This window comes from Erinaceus europaeus, chromosome 8 (assembly GCF_950295315.1).
Source record: "Erinaceus europaeus chromosome 8, mEriEur2.1, whole genome shotgun sequence".
NCBI lineage: Eukaryota > Metazoa > Chordata > Mammalia > Eulipotyphla > Erinaceidae > Erinaceus > Erinaceus europaeus.
In genome coordinates this window covers 20,104,530-20,126,018 of record NC_080169.1, presented here as the reverse complement: position 1 = coordinate 20,126,018, position 21,489 = coordinate 20,104,530, and the positions used below count along the sequence as shown (strand labels likewise).

General features: G+C 44.7%; 1 protein-coding gene across 1 annotated transcript in view; it reads right to left on the bottom strand.

Moving 5' to 3' along the window:
- VPS13B (vacuolar protein sorting 13 homolog B) overlaps positions 1 to 21,489 on the bottom strand; it is a 634,327-nt gene that overhangs the window by 16,423 nt on the left and 596,415 nt on the right. Inside the window, exons 47-50 of the mRNA XM_060195774.1 lie at positions 15,083 to 15,201; positions 11,004 to 11,809; positions 4,838 to 5,014; positions 2,030 to 2,200 (exon numbers count right to left, since the gene is read on the bottom strand). Coding sequence (XP_060051757.1) covers positions 2,030 to 2,200; positions 4,838 to 5,014; positions 11,004 to 11,809; positions 15,083 to 15,201 — 1,273 coding nt within the window. The remainder of the gene's footprint in view (positions 1 to 2,029; positions 2,201 to 4,837; positions 5,015 to 11,003; positions 11,810 to 15,082; positions 15,202 to 21,489) is intronic.

Genomic DNA, 21,489 nt, shown 5'->3' with positions numbered 1-21,489 from the left:
ACCGCCTGACTTCTGCACATGGAGATTTGAAACACTGTTTCTGACCACCTGAATGTCCAGAGACACAATAAAGAGCTCCCTTGCATGGATGAGGTTGTGTGACTGTAGCAGAGATCAAGTTTTATGACTTTCTACCCCCACTCCCCACAGGAACCATACTGCACATGGTGACATCGTAACAGCAGAGCTGTGGCTTCTTGCCCAGCAGACTAACAGGTCCTGGGTGCAAGCTTCTGGGGACCACCTGTAATATCCCAGGGGAGCCTGAAGGAAGGAAATGCTCATGCCCAGAGCAGAAGGCGCTTAAGCCCATGATCTTTAACAGAAGGAGACCCTAAACAATGGCCCCCACCCCGAGATAACTTCACTGTCACTCTCGAGGGTTACAGGAGATTAACCCACTGGGTAAGGCAGCAGTGTACTGCCACTGCTCAGCTGTCTCTTTCTGGTGGGACACTCTTTGAAGCCAAGCTACTTGCCTGGATCCTTTGCTCCATGATATACCAAGCCTGGCACACGGCTGACCATCACTATTTCTACTGCTGCTACCAGCCCTCAAAGAGAAATCTGGGGGAGTTGGGCGGTAGCGCAAAGTGCAAGGACCGGTGTAAGGATCCCAGTTCGAGCCCCCGGCTCCCCACATGCAGGGGAGTCGCTTCACAGGCGGTGAAGCAGGTCTGCAGGTGTTTGTCTTTCTCTCCCCCTCTCTGTCTTCCCCTCCTCTCTCCATTTCTCTCTGTCCTATCCAACAACGATGACATCAGTAACAACAATAATAACTACAACAATAAAACAACAAGAACAACAAAAGGGAATAAATAAATAAATAAAACTTAGAGAGAGAGAAATCTGGCTTCTGAGAAGACAAAAACTGGCTTGAGATCACAAAGGACCTGGAGACAGACCCTGGCTGGCCTGAACAGTTCCTTGAGGAAAGTGCCCTCACCTCTCCCTTCCAAGCAGACTCCACGGCTGCTGGGTTGGTCTGTCCTAGCTGGTCAACTTGAGGCACCGCCAGCCTCACACCTGGTTCCCACCCACTAGCAAGTGACGGTGCCCCACACCACAGAATGTGAAGGCTCATCTCCTGTCTAATAACTTAACCTGAATCTGTGGTGTTTCCCTCCTTTCTGCCGGGGCCCCAGATGGCTGCACAGCAAGCCGGGAGCTGTGGTGCATCGAGAGCTGCCCTCTGCAGAGACGAGAACCCTTTCAAGCTTCTCCCCTCTGCCCTCTGCTCTCCTGCTTTGCGGCACTTTGATCTCTGGAGACACACACTTCTTCAGATGCTCAACAGGCCTGCTGCCAAGCAATACAGTTTTAAATTCCTTCACAAACAAATAAACAAAGATACCCTTGAAAACCGTGCTCTGCAAAATTTCAGCTCTGAAGTTCCCACCTCCCCCGCTTTTTTAATAGGTTCTTCCAAAGTGCCCTTCTTTCTTTATTTTCCCTCAAAAGCATTTGTACCATTTGAAAATATCCATACCAATCTTCACCTCTCACTATACCATCTGGCTGCTCCATAAACAAAAGTTACTCCAAGTTAGGCAGATCTGGCACTCTTTGGAAAAAAAGAAAAAAAGAAAAAAGTGGGCTTCTCACTGAAGTTTATGTGACATTTGTATGCTGTTCTAGTGCTTCTCAAACAAAGCGGCTGCGTTTTCTGGTGGAGAGGAGAGGGCTTTCAGGAGCTGGCCTGTGACTCATAGCCAACAGCTGTGCCACTGTCCTGCACTCACATTCCCCACACCCCACTCAAGGGCCTCCAGGGACTGACTCTTTTCTGGAAAGCCACTCTGAGGCCAGAGAAAGGTTGCACCCTGGAGGAAAAAAAAGAAGGGTTCACATAGACCCGGGATGACCTAGGCCACAGTTTCAGCCTGGACCTGGCAGGGGATGCTGGGGGCCCTGTGATCTAGGATGGGAACTCAGTGGAAGCCTTGTCCTCTCTGAGTCTCTGTGTCTGCAGGAGGGTAGGTGGAAGACCTCCCCCACAAGCCTGAGCGGGTGTCCCTGTCTGACTCACCGAGAAGGCTGATGCCCAGCCGGGACAGGCCCTGTCGGAGGCCCTCGCCCAGGCTCTCGGGAAGCTGTCGCCGCCACTCCTCCTGCCGGTTGTAGTGCTCCTCGTCCAGCGAGAGTCGATCCATGTTGCGGGCCAGGCTGGTGGCCAGGTTGGTGATGGAGGTGAGGGTACCTGAGGGCACAAGAAGGAGAGGGGGCTGACTTCTTGAGTCCATACAGGGTGGTCCTCAAGGGCTGTGAGGAAGGGCAGGGGGAAGGGGGAGGCCAAGGCCACCTGGACAGGCCCTGAGGTGCATGCTGGGGCTTCCTCTGGGGAAGTTAGAAGCAAGGTCTTAAAGAAATGAAGTATGGCTAAAAACCATCTGCTTTCGAGGGTGGTGGCGTTTTACAAGAGGGGTAGAATGAGAATTTCATTTCTAGAAAAGTAACTATATGTCACTGTCAATGGCTGCCTGACATTTTTTGTTGTTATTGCTGTTGCTGCTGGGGTTTCATTACTCCAGGCCAAGTGTTTCAGACAGAAAGAGGATGAGACAGACAGGGAGGCCAGGGAGGGACATACCACAACAACGCTTCCTCTAGGGACTCAGCACACCCATATAGTGTGCCTGTGGCTCAAAACTGGGTCCTGAACAGAGCAAAGCAGCAGCAGAGGGTAGTGACCGATCTCACTACCCTCAAGACGGTTCTGAAGGCTTCACTGAGGCCTAGTTTTGAAGGTCAAACATTTGGTTGCTCTGATTTTTAGAGCTAAGATTATGTTGCTAAATTTTAGGTGGACTGTAGAGAAATATTTCCATTCTAAGAATAAAATTAAATGTATCCCCTCCTCTATTTTATTTACTTACTTATTCATTTACTTATTTTCTTTTACCAGAGCACTGCTCAGCTTTGGCTTATGCTGGTGTGGGGGACTGAACCTAGGAACCTGTCTCCCCTGCCCTGCATTCCCTCCCTTTTCAGTCACAGCAAAGATGAACTTGATCATTTGACATTTTGAGGGAACAACAGTACTGAACAGAGAGTATGTGCAGCTCTGGTACCTGGGATGTGAGCTGAGAAGAAGTGAGGCCAACAAAAGGGCTAAACCATATGGAAGTTAGCACCCTGCCTGGCTTTCCACATCGTGCTTACAGTGACCACAATCCTTTTTCAGAAAGTCAAAGAGCAAATCTAAAAGGCAGTAATGGATAGATCCTGGATCTAATGATTCCTGTAGTTCCAGGAACCCTTCTCCACATGCAAGGGGAACACTTCATGAGTGGTGAAGTGGGTCTGCAGGTGTTTCTCTTTCTCTCTCCCTCTCCCTCTTCTGCTCCCCTCTCAATTTCTCTCAGCCCTACCCAATAAAATAGAAAGAAAAAAAGAAAAAGAAAAAATGGTTGCTTGGAGCAGTGGATTTTTAGTGCCAGCACTGGGATGCATTGGATCGACCTTCTCGTGGTGCATCCCGTGAGTACCCATTCATTGGGGAAACTGACGATCCTTCCTAGCCGACTGAATCCACATGGATCCCAGTCACTTTCAAAGCCAGCAACAAGCAGCTCCTGACAGCTTTCAACCTGACGCTGTTGACTGGCTACGGAAGAAGGGCAAACGCTAGAAGAAGTGCCAGCACTGTGCCCTACTGATATCCCTGGTGGCGAACACACACACACACACACACACACACACACACACACACACACACACACACACACACCCTACCCCTACCTTAGAAGAGAAAAACATGGAAAGACAGAGGGAACGAAAGAAAGATTCCGTGAAGCAGATTGCTAACACTAGCACTGGAGTTCCAGTTATCAGGTGCTGCTCACCTTCTTTACAGATAAAACAATGGAGCCACAAAGATTCATGTGCCAGGGGTGAGAAGTCCACCTGTGACTCATCCCAAGTGCCTGCTGCCCCCTCACTGGGAGGCCTGGGCTGCAGGCAGGTCCTGTCATTGCCCACGGGATTCGGCTTATGGCCCCGCCTGTTCTCTTGCCAGCCCCCACTATGGATCCTGAGTTCTCATATTTCAAGCTCAGGGGGTTTTTTTGTTTTTTTTTTCTTTAGGTCTTTTGAAGACTTTTGCAGGCTGCCCACTCCTACCAGAGCTGCAGTACTGGTGACACCAAGAAGCCTTTTGTGGGGAGAAGCTCTTCACCCTGCTTTCCCTGACTTCTGCTGAGAAAAGATGAGGCCTCCGATGGTTCTTACTAGTTCCCATGTCACTGCCAACCTGAGTAAAAGCTGGTCAAGCAAACACCTGAGTAGGACAGAAACATTCTTCGTGGTGGGCATCTGGCTTTGGGAGACCTCGCTGGGCCACAAGATGGCACTGTTTACATGGTGTGCATGGGAGAGGAAAGTTGGCTGTTTCACTGGGAGTTGGCCTGCAAGTCAAAATGTATCCATATCCTTACAAAAGTTATGACAACTGTATCTACATTAAAAAAAAAATGATGAGGCAACAGAGTGTAGGGTTTCTGATGTTTAGCAGAAGTCCTGAACACCTTTAATATTTCTGTATTTATCACATGGAATAACAGTTGAGCCAATCCTTGTTTTCCCATTGGGAGGTTTAAAATTCTGGAGTTTCTGAAACATTTTCACATACTACAGGCAAGCAGAAATCTGTTTAAAACATAAGGCATTATATATGAGCTCTGCTACAAATCCAACATTTCACTGTGAGCTAACCAGCCAAATAAAGCTAGAGGCAAACACAGTGCATGTACAACTTAAACATGTCCTTTCAAATAATGCAACACAGGGCAGGGAAGGAAGGAAAGGAGGCATGGTTACAAGGAAGCCAAAGAATCACCTTTTGAAATGTGCTTCACGAATGACGTTGTCCCTCTGGAAACCCCACTCACGAAGGCTCCTGGACCCCTTGTCAGTCCCTCATAAGGAAGCCTGAAGAAGTCAGCGATGCCATTCCCAATGCTTCGCACCAGGCTCACCGGGCTGCCGAGGATTTCCAGAGACCCAACCACCCAGCCTGCAAGGGGGTGAAGGGAAGAGGTTATTGTAGCAGTACATACAGTGCACTCAACATTTGAGCAAAGTGACCCATCTTTCCTGCAATCTGCTTTTCACACTAGGATTGAGAGAGCATCTTGTTATAATATGGGAAAGAACTCATTAACTGTGAATTCATACATGGTAAATGTTCAGACATTATAAATCAAAGGGACCCTTTTGGCAGCCTCACAGATAGCTTAAATGTGACTTCCCTGCTTAAACCTGTCTGGTATTCCCACTAACCAGGGCCCTACTGCCCAAGGAAAGGGGGTGGTTGCCACTGCAGGTGTTTGCACGTGTTTGAAGGGAATTACCCTTCAAACCTCCCAGGCAGCGGGGGCCCAGGATGAGGAGGAGAGGCCTGGAGAGTGGAGGAGGCCACATGTTAAATGGGGTGTTGCAAAGGAGATGCAAAATTCTGACAAAGACGGAGCACTTGCTTTCTGTTTTTCCCAATCCCACTAAGATGAGTGCTTCCCTTTGGAGCAGAGCTGGAGCCTGACAAAATGTGTCCCCAGCTTCAGTTGTGTAAACACTGGGGACGTGGGCACAATGATTAGGTAGACAGAGAGGAGACTCCCCAGTGAATGTTCCAGAGTGAGGGCTTTGCATCTGTTCTTGTCGTCAAGCCAAGGCCAGCCAGGAGCCTACCTGCTCAGGGACCTCACTGCCATGTGTGCTGTGCTGTGGGAGCATGGCTGTGGGCCCTATTCTGACAGAGAAAGGCTTCCCTTAAAGATAAGAGGGCTCTGAACTCCAGCTCTATCAGCACCCAGAGAAAGAAGGAAAAGGAGAGGGACATATGGAGGCAGTAATGTTGTCCTGAGTGGCTTGGTGGGGAAGAGAGGATTGGATCAGGAAGAAAAAGGAGGTGATTAGGTATAAATGTAGACAGACAGTTGTAGAGATGATGGCTGGCCCATGTCTATAACCTTCGGGGGTCTGTGGTGGCCTGCAGTGGGGTGACTGAAGATTCAGAACCCTGGTGATGGGAATGGAATGGAGTGGATTTATACCCCTGTTGACATGTAATTTTTTAAAAATTGGTATTAAATCACTAATTAAAAAAAAAAGAAATGAAAGGAGGAAGGAAGAAAGGAAGAAAGAAAGGCTTCCTCTGTATTGGCAGCTTGGGCTCCAGGAGGCTGAGGGCTGGAACATGCCAGGGACTCAAGAGAGGGGGATTCCAGACAGTCACTTTTTACAGGAATCCACTGCTACTCCAGCTCAGGACAGAAAGTCCTGGAGTAGGACAGCCATCAGGACAGCCCTGGAGTGTGTGTGGGAGCCAACCCTTTCCCCCCAGCAGGTTCTTGGGAGGTTAGGCTTGTGACAGAAATCCTTTCAAAATGCACAGACCCTAGAGGGCTGGGGAACTGTATGTGAGAGCTCAGGCCCTGGCCACATGGAGAGGGAAGCTCTTAAATTTGAAGGTGGCCTTTCTTCTCTGTAACACTGTGATGATGACACCAGTGTCAGAGTAAATAAAGGAATTCTTCCCAGAAGATGAAGATGAAAAGCGAAAGGGTGTATGTAAGCCAGGCATTCAACTCAGTTAATTCTTACAACAACTGTGCAAAAGAATAAATTTAAATAATTTCTAGTATCAATGACTGAGTCCCTCCCTGGAGCCAGGGACTGTGTGGAATACCGGGGACAGAGGTAGATTTGACATGAGGTCACTCTTTCCTCACTGTATCATAGGAAAAGGAGGAAAGTGACTCCGAGTTCAAGTCAATTGCTCATAATCTCCCTGCTGGACACATACCTGGATTTGCAACTCAGGTTTACTTGACTCGTAACTACCCACCCCCCCACCCCCTTTTGTCAGTACAGGCTGCAATGGAAGGTTATGGAATGTTCTTTCGTGGCGGGCTCTTTCTTGGAGGCAAATTAACAGTGGATATCCTTTAGTTATAGTGTTGAGGCAGAAGGTTGGTGTATTTTACCTTCTCTCCAAAGAGACAAGAATAGCTACTGCTAAGGAAAGCCACTATGTAGTGAGCTCAATTAGAGCAGGACAGCAGGACAGCAGGACAGAATGAGCAGAACTTCCCCATCAATCCCCAACCCAACCACACAGAAGCAGGGGTAGGGCCTTCTGATTATCATTATGGCCACAGCCCTGTAAGAAGGTTATGTGAGCAGCCATGTGGCTTTAGTGGCATCTGAGTCAGTCAGAAAAGGGCCCAGAAACTTCTAGCATTCCTTCTTTAGTCACTTGTTTGGACTTTTTTTTTTTTTCAATTTTTATTTATAAAATGGAAATATTGACAAGACCATAGGATAAGAGGGGTACAACTCCACACAATTCCCACCACCAAAACTCCGTATCCCATCCCCTCCCCCTTGAAAGCTTTCCTATTCTTTATCCCTCTGGGAGTATGGACCCAGGGTCATTGTGGGCTGCAGTTTATTTGCTCATTCAACTGAGACTTGAGGGGCAGAAGAGGACCCCAGAAAACCTGTAAAGCCCTGATTCTTTCTGGCATAGAGCTAGTTATTCAGTTCTCATTTGTGTTTAATTATTAAAGCTTCAAGGTGACTCTGTTTCCCCAGAAATATTGCACCAAAGTAAAAGTGGGGTGAGGACCTACAGAGGGTTTAGATTGTTATGCAGAAAACTGAGAAATGTTGCACATGTACAAACTACTGACTGCATTTTACAGTTGACTGTAAGCCATTAATCCCCCCAATAAAGAAAAAAAAAAAAAGAAAGTATGTCAGGAAAACTATAGGAACTTTTTTTTTTTTTGGTAGAGCCTCACATATGCAGTTTCACAGCTCCTGGTTGATATTTTTCATTCTGACAGAGAGAGAGAGAGAGAGAGAGAGAGACACCACAGCACAGGGACTTCCCCAGTGTCACAACCCCCAACTCCCTCCCACCCCCCCACCCCTTGTGGCTCTGGGGCTTGGCTAGGACTGCACTCCTCACAGCGGCTAGGACTGCACTCACAGCGAGGTAGCGCCCTCCATGCTGAGTTCCAGACTATGAAGAACATTCCTTCCACCCTTTCTTCTTTCCTTCCTTTTTCTCTCTCTTTCTTTTCTTTCTTTCTTCCTTTCTCTCTTTTTCTTTTCTCCTCCCTCCCTTCCTTCCTTCTCCCTCCCTCCTTCTCTACCTTCCTTTTTTCCTTCCTTTCCTCTAGAGTTATTGCTGGGGTTCAGTGCCGGCACTATGTATGAGAAGCCTAACTGAGTGTGGTGGGGACTCTGTTGACTCCAGCCCAGACCTCACTCCTGTACTGCAGGAATGCTAGCCTTCCCCCCTTTAAGACTCTTCTACCTGAGGCCTGGTAACCTCTTCTCTTCCTATTTTAAACTTTTCAGACTGTCTGTAGAGATTTAGTGACAGATTCCCAACAGGCATTAACAACTAGGTTCTCTATGTTAGATCTGTTTGTCCCAGTCTAGAATGAGGTGGGGACAATAGCTTAGAGGATTTTAGGTGGATTATAAAAGAAACCCAAACAGAATGTTCTTGTGAAAGATCATTAAAAATGTAAAACAAAACAAAGAGTGATCATTTTTAATCCATAGGCCAAGGGGACATGGCTCCTAGGTGCCCAGTGGGAGTTAGTCTGCCTGCTCGTGACACAGGTGAGCACCCCCACACCTCACATTTTGTGAGGACTGGACAGGAGACTCACTCCCTCTCTCAGGGCCAGGTCAGAGCTTCACAATCTCCACGCCTGCTTCTCATGTTAAAAGCAAAAACTTCCTGAAAGGGTTTCTGGAATTGTTTATAAATACACCATCTATTAAATCTGAAATGTTAACTGCTTATTTTTAAAAGATTTCTTTGCAAGAGGGAAATATTTTCTTCATTGTTGTGTAAGCTATCAAAACAACAGTTCTGCAGGGCCCTCCCGGATCTTGTCATCTTCAGTTAAGGGTCTGGGTTGCTGTTAACTCTTGTGAATTCCATTCCAGAGAACATGTAATGTTACCAGTATAGCAGCAACATGGGCCATTTACTGCTAAGACTGTTAACCTTATATGGGAATGCATTGCCCATGTAGCCTTCAGAAATAGGACTACCATGTTCTTTACCAGACATGGCCACAAGGCCAACTCTTACTGGGGTTCCTTGCCTGGATTTATGGCAACATAAGGAGCTAAGCCATCAAACTGAAACCACTTTAGAGTGGAATTCAAGGGTAAGGGAGCTAGCACAATGGTTTTGCAAATAGCTCCCAGGTTCAGTCCCCCGCACCACCATACACCAGAGCTGAGCAGTGCCCCGTTACAAAAAAAAAAAAAAAGTGGAATTGAGACAGAAACTGTGCTTGATGCCAATCACCACAGTGTATTCAGGACACTGGGTCCCAAAACTCCTGTATAACACTTTGTACACACACTCACCCTCACCATCCCACTCCACACACCCCCCATCACTTCGGTTCAGGTCTGTGGAGAGGCTGAGGCACTAACAGCTTTCTCTTTGCATACAAGCTAAAGTGGGTACATTTCCCACTGTTTATTATTATTATCCACAGATAATGAGAAACAGAGAGGAAGAGACAGCGAGAAGGAGAGATACAACAGCATTACTATACTGCCCATGAAACTTGCTCCATGAAGGCACTTCTCCGTGGTGCTGGACTCAAACCTGGGTCCTTGGGTATGGGATGAAGTATGTACTCTGCTGGTTGAACCTTCTCTTACTTCCCTGGCTGTATCTCAGGAGCACAAAACCCTCTGAATTTCTCACCTACAACTATCCATGGGCTGGAATGAAAACTCCTAACAACCTAGAGTTAGATTTCTTTAGGTCCAGGGGCTAAGCACATGGGCTGGTGTTCCTGGTTGCCTCAGTGGCTTGATGTAGAGCCATGAATCTGCAAAGAGCTAAAAGTATTTGCTACACTGAATTAATACTGTAAGACGGGGCTGGGTGACAGCACACCCAGTGGAGTACACGTGTTACCCGTGGGCGAGGACCTGGGTTCAAGCCTCCAGCCCCTCCTGCAAGGGAAACGCTTCATGAGTAGTGAAGCAGCGTTTTAGGTCTCTCTCCTCTCTCTCTCTCTCTGTCTCTCTCCTCTCTCTTTCTCTCTCTCCCTCCCCCTCCTCAATTTCTGTCTCTACGCAAAAAAGAAAAAAAAAGGCAACAGAACAGTGGTTTCACCATGCTTGAGTTTACTAAGTAGCTACACTACATGCAGGGTAGTGGGGCAAGGAGATAGCTCAACTGGTAAGGCCCACACTCAATATACATAAGGACCTGGGTTCAAGCCCCTGGCACCACATGGGAGCACCATGCATGACCAGTGCCATGCATGTCTCTCCTGTCTCTTCTTCTCTATGCGTATCTCTTTCTCCTTTCTCCTTCTGCTACTTTTTAATCTTTATTTATTATTGGGTAGAGACAGAGAGAAGTGAAAGGGGAGGGGGAGATAGATTCGCCACTTGTAAAGCTTCCTGCAGATGGGGGCTGGAACCCAGGCCCTTGGGCGCTGTAATGTGTGTATTTAACCAGGTGTGTCACCGCCTGGCCCCTCTCCTGCATTTTTACCTTACCTTAAATTAAAAAGAAACTGGAGCAGTGGAATTGTGTCATGAAGCCCTAGCACACACACACCAAAAAAAAAAAAAAAAGGTACTTTACATATTTTCATTTATCCTCTCAGTGACTTTAAACCCCAACTTCTAGATGAGGAATCTGAACCTGGAGAAGGTTCAGTAACTTGCCACAGGCCCTACATCCAACAGTGGCAGAGTCTAGACTTACATCCCAGGCTGGAAAGGGGCTCTAGAATGAGGCCCTGGAAGCACAGAAAAATTAAGATGTATGTGGTAGAACAGTGCTCTGACCTCCCTGTCTGTCTGATACACACACCTAAAAAATCTAGTGATGCCTAATTATAATGCCTACAACTGACATGGATCAGACTCTACCCTGAAGCATTTCCTTTTTGTCTGGCTCTGGTTCATCACAGATGTGTCGCTGGTAGGCTTACCTGCTCTGAAAAGGGCTCCAGCAGCATAGTGCATGGCCAGTGCATGGACCAGTTGCCTGGCCGTGGTGAAGATGGGGCCTCTTTCAAACACAGAGAAGGAGAGTGGGGTGTGGTCAGAGGCGATGTACAGCTTCAGGGAGGCGTGGATGCTGACCAAGAGGTTCACTGGTTGGATCACCAGTTTCCGCAACTTGACAGGATTCACCAGGGCATGGGTGTGTTGTCTGACCTGCGTGGGCAAAAGTTGTGTAGAGTGTGATGGTCTGATGGGGGGCCCAGTCAGCCTGCTATTGGGAAGGTAAGTGTCAAACAGAGTTTTGATGTAGTATACAAATGTGTCTTCTACATACAACCGGCCAGGTTTTAACTCAAAACTGAACTCGTTCACATCAAAGGAGGTGCTACTGCCCTCACTTAAAGTGAGGCAAAGTTTGATGAAACAGTTTTCCTTGTATTCTTCCAGATCTTTGCTGTCTACCGGGAGACTCAGAATTCTGGAACTCTGAGTCGGTGCTGGTTTTTCTCCCTGGCAGACCAAGACAGCAAAGTGGAAATTGGACTTGTTATATAGCTGGTTGTCCAACTGCAGGTCGCCACAGTAGACCTCCACACAGTAGAGCTGAAGGACAGCAGCAGGGGTCTCCTCCTCAGGGAGGTCGCCAGCCGCAGGGGCCATGTGGAGAAAAACATTGTCCAGGGTGAGTCTCAGAAGTTCCGATGATGCATTGTGGTGGGTGAGGTCATCGAACACCGCCAGGCTCAACTGAGTGATGAACATTTTAAATGTCACAATTTTCTCCAGAGTGCTAGGGGAGAAAGGGAAAGGAACATTAGTCTTCTGCCTGCTTTTGTTTTCTTTCTTTTTACATTAAAATATCTTATTAAACACCTCCTGATGTCCCATCAGATTCTCATAAGAAACACATAAGAACTCAACTTTCAGTACATAGTGTCTGGACAGAGCCGCTCACACTCCAAGGATATTGGGAAATGTTCCCAATGAGACTATTACAAGTTCTTGTCATGTTTCTGTATGTATTTCCCTTATCAACACCAGATTTTTACTCTAAAGTCCTCTAGTCTTTGTGCACTAATTCTCTACCCTCACCAAAAGGCAGAAGGGCACAATAAATTAATTAAGAGTCTTTAAATTGAAAAAGAAAATGTACCAAGAACTCTCAGTACAGCTGTCCACCCACCAGGACCAGCCCAAGTGCCCTGCTTGTAGTACCATTGCTGGAGCCACACTGCTTGTGTTCTCACGAGACCCACGACTGTGTGTCTCCTCTCTAGTGTGAAGAATTATTTATTATCTAGCTGGTCTCCCCACATCCCCTTGTTGTTTCTCTAGTCTACTCAAAGTAAGCAGGAAGGATCCTTTAAAAACTTAAATCAGGGGGCTAGGTAGTGGTGCATCCGACTAAGCGCACATAGTATAAAGTGCAAGGTCCCACTAAGGGTCCCGGTTCGAAACCCAGCTCCCCACCTGCAGGGGCATATAAAACTTAAAAGGGGCAGAGAAACTTAAAAGATGCAGGTGGGTGGAGGGTAGATAGCATAATGGTTATGCAAAGAGACTCATGCCTGAGGCTCCCAAGTTGCAGGTTCATCCCCCCCCCCACACACACACACTATCATCAGTCACAGCTTAGCAGTGTACTGAATATGGGCGTGGGATCAAATCAAATCGATGGGGTTTATAGTCAACAATATTTATATACCTTTCCCATATTTGGGAGCTATTCTCTTCCCTGATCTAGCTTTCTGATCCTTTTTCCAGCCATGAAATCATCTCCCCAGACAATGACCTAGATCTACCTGCATATCAGATGTCACAGGAAAGAAAAAACAAACAAACAAACAAACAAACAAAACAAGTATAGTCATGGGCTCTTTGGAATATAACTACAATAGCACTACTATCTACAAAACAGAGACCTCCCCCCAACTCTTTATATGCACTTTTCCAGCGTTTAGGTTCATGATTAATCAACATTTTTTTTTTTTGGCTCTATATATGTTAACTCTTTTTTCAGCCCCCAGGTTCCAGACGTTACCATGATGCCAACCAGACTTCCCTGGGTAGAAAACTCCACCAATGTGTCCTGGAGGCCCGCTTCCCCAGAGACCTGCCCCAATAGGGAAAGAGAGAGACAGGCTGGGAGTATGGATCAACCTGCCAACGCCTATGTTCAACGGGGAAGCAATTACAGAAGCCAGACCTTTCACCTTCTGCATCCCATAATGACCCTGGGTCCACACTCCCAGAGGGATAAAGAATAGGGAAACTATCAGGGGAGGGGATGGGATACAGAGTTCTGGTGGTGGGAATTGTGTGGAGTTGTGCCCCTCTTATCCTATGGCTTTTGTCAGTGTTTCCTTTTTATAAATACTAATTTTAAAAAATGCAGGAACCTGTATCTCTAAAATATACAGTGTTACAAACCTATGCTACAGCAATAATAAAAAATTAATTAATTAAAACAGAAATAGGGAAGAAAGCTCTTTAGAATTTTCATTTTTCATTGATATAACATTAGTTTACAGGATCGTCCTTGACATTCCTAAAAGTAGATTTTTTTTTAAAGTTCAATGTAAACTGAATTTAGCTTCAATTTGCGAGAAGGTGACTGAATATTTAATTAATTTATTTTTAAAGTATTTTATTTTTCATGGAAACACAAAGAAACTGAGAGGGTAGGGGTGAGGTAGAGGGTGAAAGAGGAAGAGAGACAGCTTGAGTGCTGCTCACCACCTCTGAAGCTTCCCCCCTACAGGGATAGATCTGGGGCTGGGAATGGAGTTCTTGTGCATTATGACATGTGAACTTAACCGGAGACACCACCACCCAGTCCCTAAAGTAGAATTTCTAGGTGAAAGGTATTTTAAATTTTGTAAAGCACATTGCTAAAGTACTCTCCAGAAAATGGTAATGATTTTACACTTTGCACGAAGACTATTTTGAGGAGGCATTATTGCTCAGGAATCTTATCTCTTGTTTAAATTAAAATTTCTTTAGCTACTTGTACTTCCTCTTCCTAGAATTTTCTGTTCATATTTTTTTTTTGCATTTATGTTGTTTTTAGAAGGACAGGAGGGGCTATGCTCATATTATTCCTACTGAATTATATGAGGATTTTTACTTTTTAATTTTTTCCCAGCTGGGGCCTGGCACATACGTGATTTCACTGCTCTGGGCCATATTTCCACTCAGATAAAGGGAAAGGAAGAAGGAGAAACAGCATAGCACCCAGGCTATGTGTTATAGTGTGATCGTGTCTCCCATATGACACTGGGACTCGATACTGGCATGGACCCTACCTGCTGAGTGATCTCTCTGATCCTATATAAGCACTTCATAATTAAGAACATTTACCCTTTGGCTTATGTTTGGGAAACCCGATGCCAATACTCAGGTCAGGGAAAAGAGGGGAGTGGTTCTAACAGGTGAATTTATTTTTGATGCAGTTATAGTTATGAAGTCTAATAACTAATTAATAGGTTGTTATGTAGAAACTGATGTGTTAATTTGTACTCTGCACTAGTGATGATGTGTGGCCCTAAGATGCATACCTTAGTTTGTAAGTCTGTTTGTTAAATCTAACAGAAGAACCAGAAAGAGTACACAGTGAAAATGACATTGCTATGTACTGTAGGTATGACTTAATGCTAATAGCCAAATCCAATGGATTACACAGTTCTGAACCCAAATCCTTAATATACATGTAGGGCTGACAAATAAAGGTAAACAGTGGCTCACAATTCAGTTTTACTTATTCATCTATTTACTTAATAAGTGGCACAAGGGAAAGGACTCGGGTCCTAATATATGAGTGATACAGCTGAGTGGCCTTCTGGGCCCAATATTTTCCTTCATTTAGACAGAATGAGAGACAGAAAGAGAGGAAAGAGCGCAGCCAACTCGACCATCCATGCAGGTCCCCCAGTACCTCCGATGGTGCTTCCATGTGGTGCTGGGGCTTGACCCAGGGCCTCACGCATGATATGGCACATGCCTAGGTTTACAGTCTATGGTGGAAAGCTTATTCTTCCTCTAAAGGGATAGTAATTAAACCTACCTTTTGCTTTTAGTTAAAATGGGTCCTGCTTTTCCTTCTGGGGTCAGAGTGACAAAGACTGTGCCACACTGATGGACAACATCTATGTATACATAGCCAAACCCAGTCAGGAACACGACCTGCAAAAGGGATATTTCAAATGTGATTAAAAAGAAATAAGAAACACTACTAAAATGGCTGACTCTGAATGTCTCCTGATTCAATGCTTTCTGGTTATATTTCTTTATGTTCATGTGTACAGGCTATTGAGCTGACTTGAAATGAAAAAAAAAAAAGATCAATTCCAGATTTTTCAATATTCAGCTGTAAAGTTCACAGGGGAAAAAAAATGATGGATGATGGGACATGAGTATCTTCATTCTTTGCTTCTTCAGAATTGGCAAATAACTGTATGGGCTGGAGCCCAGCCACAGGCCAGCTTTACGTGTGCATATGCATTTCTACAGAAGGAAAAAAAAAAAAAACCTCAGACTCAGGACTTTACATGCAATGTGCAAAAAGCTTTTTTAGACTCTTGAGCAGTGACTTACTACCAACAGGATACCCTTCTATGCTGAGGTCACACACACACACACACACACACACACACACACACAACAGAAAACCTATACTAAGACAAACGTTCTAATCCCCAAGAGGTCCCTCATACAACTTGTAACAAGAACATCAGACAACTTCACTTTCTTGGAGTCAAAATAGATTTTTCTACCATAAGAAGGCAGACTAAGATCTAAAAAAAAAAGAAAGAAAGAAAGGGGGTCGGGCGGTGGTGCAGTGGGTCAAGCGCACATGGCGCAGAGCGCAAGGGCCGGCATAAGGATCCCGGTTCGAGCCCCCGGCTACCCACCTGCAGGAGAGTCGCTTCATAGGCGGTGAAGCAAGTCTGAAGGTGTCTATCTTTCTCTCCCCGTCTGTCTTCCCCTCCCCTCCCCCATTTCTCTCTGTCCTATCCAACAACAAACGACATCAACAACAACAACAACAATAATAATAACCACAAGGAGGCTACAACAACAAGGGCAGGAAAAAGATGGCCTCCAGGAGTGGTGGATTCATGGTGCAGGCACTGAGTGAGCCCCTGCAATAACCCTGGAGGCAAAAAAGAAAGAAAGAGAGAAAGAAAAAAAAGTTCTATCTCAGAAGCCAGGTGCCAGGCCAGCAAAACAAATGTCCTTTTAACATTAAATACCAATGTTGTTCAAATGGATACATATTTGAAAACAGAACAAAACTATTTGGAAAGCAATTCCAAGAACATGATGTTCACAGCCAACGTGACTGAGGGTAAGGGCAAGGACCTCCTTGCGTTTGGGAACTCTGATTCTCACGGATTGCTGTGCCAGCTCAGTCCATGTTTGTGCCCTTTGTGATCGTTAAGACAACAAATAAAAGAAGACTGAATGAAGGAACAAGTGAGGTGCCTGTTTGACATGTAGCCATTGTATAGTGATTTTGACTCAGTGAAATGTACCAGAAAGAGTGTGCATGCAACCATAAGAAAGTGATAGACTCAAATTGGGAAGTAAACTCAAGGTCACTGGCCTTTTTTTTTTTTTTTTTTTTTTGAACAAGGGCCCATCTATCAGGAGTTGTGACCATCATGAGCATCTGATTCACCTAGATATCATCTCAGTTTTCTTGTCCCCTGCAGCCCAGTTGGACTTTGATCCTTTGCCAAACCTCAAACTACTAATTTCTTCTTTATTTTACAGCAACTATTCTTGCTTAGACCCTGTTTTGCCATTCAGCGCTCCCTGTGTCTAAAATATACTTTCTTCCTTACAAGAACTTCCAGATTCCATGTCTTTGTCAGACATAATGCCCAAGGATATTTTATTTCATGGAGGTCTTTGTGATTTCTCTGTTTCTTTCATTTTATAGCTATATACGTACAGAGTTGGGAGGCAGCTTTAGTGGGTAGAGTACAGTTTTTACAATAAGTGAGTCCCTAGGTTTTAGCCCCAGAACCACATGGGAACATCATGGATAATGGGGCAGTGTCTTTGGTGTCACTCTTTTTTGGTCCTTCCCACTCTCTTTCTCTAAGTATACAGAATAAGTAGTTGGGCTGGAGAGGCTTTTCAGTGGCATTACTCAGGTGGGAGACCTTCATTTCATACACTAGCACCTTATGAATAAAACACAGACATACCCACCATAAGCACTATATTTCTACTTGAGCACAGATTTTGTTGTTTAGATTATAGTTTCCTATTGATACTTCTGATTTAATCATTGGATTGCCAACTTCTTGAGGGCAAGAGGGGAGTCGATTTGTATGCTCCATAGACAGGTTTTCCACATGGTTTGTTTTGTAAAAAAAAGAACTGTTTCAACAAGTCAGGAGAAGGATGAATACTAGATGTTCTAACTCATATTTTGGATTTAAGAGACAAAGCAAGGGAACAGACAGGGTGAAACACATAAATCCTTGGCCTGTTCCTGCAAATCTAAGGCCACTGAATGGGGAGGGGGTGGGCGCCCAATGTCCTATGGTGGAGGGAGATGTCACTCTGGTGGTGGGTGAGATATGCTAAGACATTTGAGGAAGGAGGAAACCGTATCCTTGAGACAACAGCATACTTGAAAAACATTTCCTCAACTGTATGCGTGTGTGCACGCAAATCCTGAATTTACCCTACTGACTTCATGTTAAGAACTGAACTTGAATTTCATCTGCTCTACTTTTGCCTTTAGGTTCCTGCTTATTAAATAATTTGTTCTGCTTTATATCTTAATGCTTTTCAGCCACCAAGTTGCAAATGCTACCATACACCAACCTGACTTCCCTGGGCAGACAACCTCACCAATGTGTCCTGGACCACTAACTTCCCAGATCCCTGCTCCACTAAGGAAAGATAGAAACAGGCTGGGAGTATGGATCGACCTGCCAACACCCATATCCAGTGGAGGAGCAATTACAGAAGCCAGACCTCCCATCTTCTGCACTACATAAAGATCTGTGGTCCATCCTTTGATCTTTTGGTCTTTTACCCCAGAGGGATAAAGAATAGGGAAGCTTTTAACAGGGGAGAGGATATGGAACTCTTGTGGTGGGAACTGTATGGAATTGTACCCCTCTTATACCACAATCTTGCCATTAATTATTAAGTCACAAATAAAAGAACTGAACTTGATTAAAATGACAAAGTTGGGAAAGCAGCCAACTTAAAAAAAAAGGTTCAGTAAACAAATCTAAAACAAGCAGATATTGTCTGAAAAAATATTTACAGGTTAAAAAAAATGCCGTTATTTTGTATGATATGGAAAGTGAGTCAGTGGCCTTTATACTAGGCTTATAAACATGGGTTATTCATTTGGCACAGACCTTTTCAATATCATACATTTCCACCTATAAATCCTTCTTTCAATATTGTCCCTGACTATAGTGCTTACCCCAGGGTGTTTTTTAATTTGATTTTTTATCAGAGTGTTAAAAACCCAAACTACCACCCTGTAACGGAAGGAAGGAGGGCACCAGAAGGAAAAATCATGTACCATTCTGCTCATTCTCAAAGTAATCTTCAGGCGATTTGAAGTGGGGATACTTGTGTTTTCTAAATAAAGACAAGACAGGTTAAGGGTTTCTGTTAAATGTCCAAGGAACTTTTGAAAGCAAACAAATTATTCCAGACCTTTAAGGTACTTCTGATTAAAAGCTTAGACTCTGAAGATAAAAGTTTGCAAGGGTGTTCCTTTCACTAACCACTAGAGGAGAAGAAAACAGACTTCAATTCTTATCTCGCCATGTGGAGAAACAACTCAAAAGCCAAGTTTTTGGTACAGTGGCAGTTAAGGAGTTAGATACTTAAATGCTAGAAAAAGTAGGTATGCTCAGCTCTCCTGGAAGTTTAAAATAAATCCTTGTTTGGGTCTCATGGTCCAGTCACTTCATCAATTACTCAGTACTTAAGGAGTACCTACACAAAGAGTCTATTACTATGTTAGATACTAGGAAGATAGAATTGTGCCCTCACAACTCAGTTGGCAAAAAACAAACAAATAAAAAAAGGTACAGAAATAATGAGATGATACCTAACAGTTCAGAGACATAAGAAGTGCTTCTGTGTCCATTTCCTTTAGTAAAGGAAGTATCATGCCTGATACTCAATGAATATCGAAGTGGATACTATCTCAACGTGGTTCCTGTGGCAGAGACTTCCTGTGTTCACCCATGTCTGGTACCCCTCTCCGTCCACACAGAGGACTGTATTCCTCATGCTATGGCAATTCCCGATAGGTCTGGCTATGTGACTAGTTTTAGTCAATGAGCTAAAGACAGAATTGATGTGTGTTACTTTTGAGCCAAAGTATAACAGTCAGCCTTCTTTTCCTGCAGCAGACTGAGAAACGGCTTTATGGTCTAGATCAGTGGTGGATCAAATCTAATCCACTGCCTGTTACTATAATTGAAGGAAATTTCTTTTTTCTTTCACAAAGTCTTAGTGTCAGTTTGACTACTTCTCCTCCACACAAATCCATGTGTTTCAATTCTTTATATTGCATATCTGAGTGAAACCATCCCATTGTTGTCTTTCAGAGAAATGCAGGTAAATTGGCAACAGGTATAAACTAAGGCAATAAGAGACCTTGAACACAAAAAGCTGAAGGACAAAACTCCTTTGCTTAACATCTTCCTCCCCGCTCTCTATATTTTTAACTTTTAAAATATTTTATTTAATTTATTATTTTTATAGAAACAAAGGAAGGGGCAATAGAGAGACAGACAAACAGATAGGGACAGTTTCAGCACTACTTTACTACTCATGAAGCTTCCTACCCTACAGGTGGGAGCTGGGGGGTTAAACCTGGCTCCTGGTGCACCGTAACGTGCACTCTTCTAGGTATGCCACTGCCTGGAATATACATTAATAATAATAATAATAATAATAATAATATTTTTGCCTTCAGGGTTATCACTGGGGCTCGGTGCCTGCATTACGAATCCACTGCTCCTAGAGGCCATTTTACCCTTTTGTTGCCCTTGTTGTTTATCATTGTTGTTATTATTATTGTTATTGTTGTCATTGTTGTTGGATAGGACAGAGAGAAATGGGGAGAGGAGGGGAAGACAGAGAGAAGGAGAGAAAGATAGACACCTACAGACCTGCCTCACTGCCTGTGAAACGACTCCCCTACAGGTGGGGAGCCAGGGGCTCGAACTGGGATCCTTAAGTCTGTCATTGTGCTTAACCCACTGTGCTACCGCCAGGCCCCCTTTAATTAATTTTTTAAATGCAGAGTCGGGGGTGGGGAAGTAGCACAGTCATGATGTAAGACTTTCACACGAAGGCTCTCCGTTTCAGTCCTGAGCACCACTATAAACTAGAGCTGAGAAGTGCTTCAGTGAAAAGAAATAAGAGAAACAGGAACAAAAACAGTGTCAGGGGATGAACTCAAGGCCTCCTAGATAGAGGATACCACTGAGCTTTCTCACAGGTGCAATTTTTATCGTTAAAAAATTTTTTTTTAGTAAGAGATGGGTAGAGAAAGAGGGGAACCCTTTCAGTAGAGACACCACAACACTGCTTGGTCACACGTGGAGATCCCCTGGTACTCAAAGGATTAAAAATATTTTTAATTAATTAACTTATTCCCTTTTGTTGCCCTTGTTGTATTATTTTTGTAGTTATTATAGTTGTTGTTGTTGGATAGGACAGAGAAAAATGGAGAGAGATGGGGAAGACAGAGAGGGGGAGAGAAAGACACACCTGCAGACCTGCTTCACCGCCTGTGAAGCGACTCCCCTGCAGGTAGGGAGCCAGGGGCTTGAACCAGGTTCCTTACGCTGGTCCTTGCACTTTGTACCACTTGCGCTTAACCTGCTGCGCTACCTTCTGACTCCCCAAAGGATTTTTTTTTAATTTATTTTATTTATTTATTCCCTTTTGTTGCCCTTGTTGTTTTATTGTTGTAGTTATTATTGTTGTTGTCATTGTTGGATAGGACAGAGAGAAATGGAGAGAGGAGGGGAAGACAGAGAGGAGGAGAGAAAGATAGACACCTGCAGACCTGCTTCACCACCTGTGAAGCGACTCCCCTGCAGGTGGGGAGCCGGGGTTCGAACCGGGATCCTTATGCCGGTCCTTGTGCTTTGCGCCACCTGCGCTTAACCCGCTGCGCTACAGCCCGACTCCCTGGATTTTTTTTTATGTGGCAAATTTCTCACTTTTCTACTTTTTTGTTTTGTTTTGTTTTTATATTTATTTATTCCCTTTTGTTGACCTTGTTGTTTTATTGTTGTCATTATTAATGGTGTCGTTGTTGGATAGGACAGAGAGAAATGGAGAGAGGAGGGGAAGACAGAGAGGGGGAGAGAAAGATAGACACTTGCAGACCTGCTTCACTGCCTGTGAAGCAACTCCCCTGCAGGTGGGGAGCTGGGAGCTCGAACCAGGATCTTTACG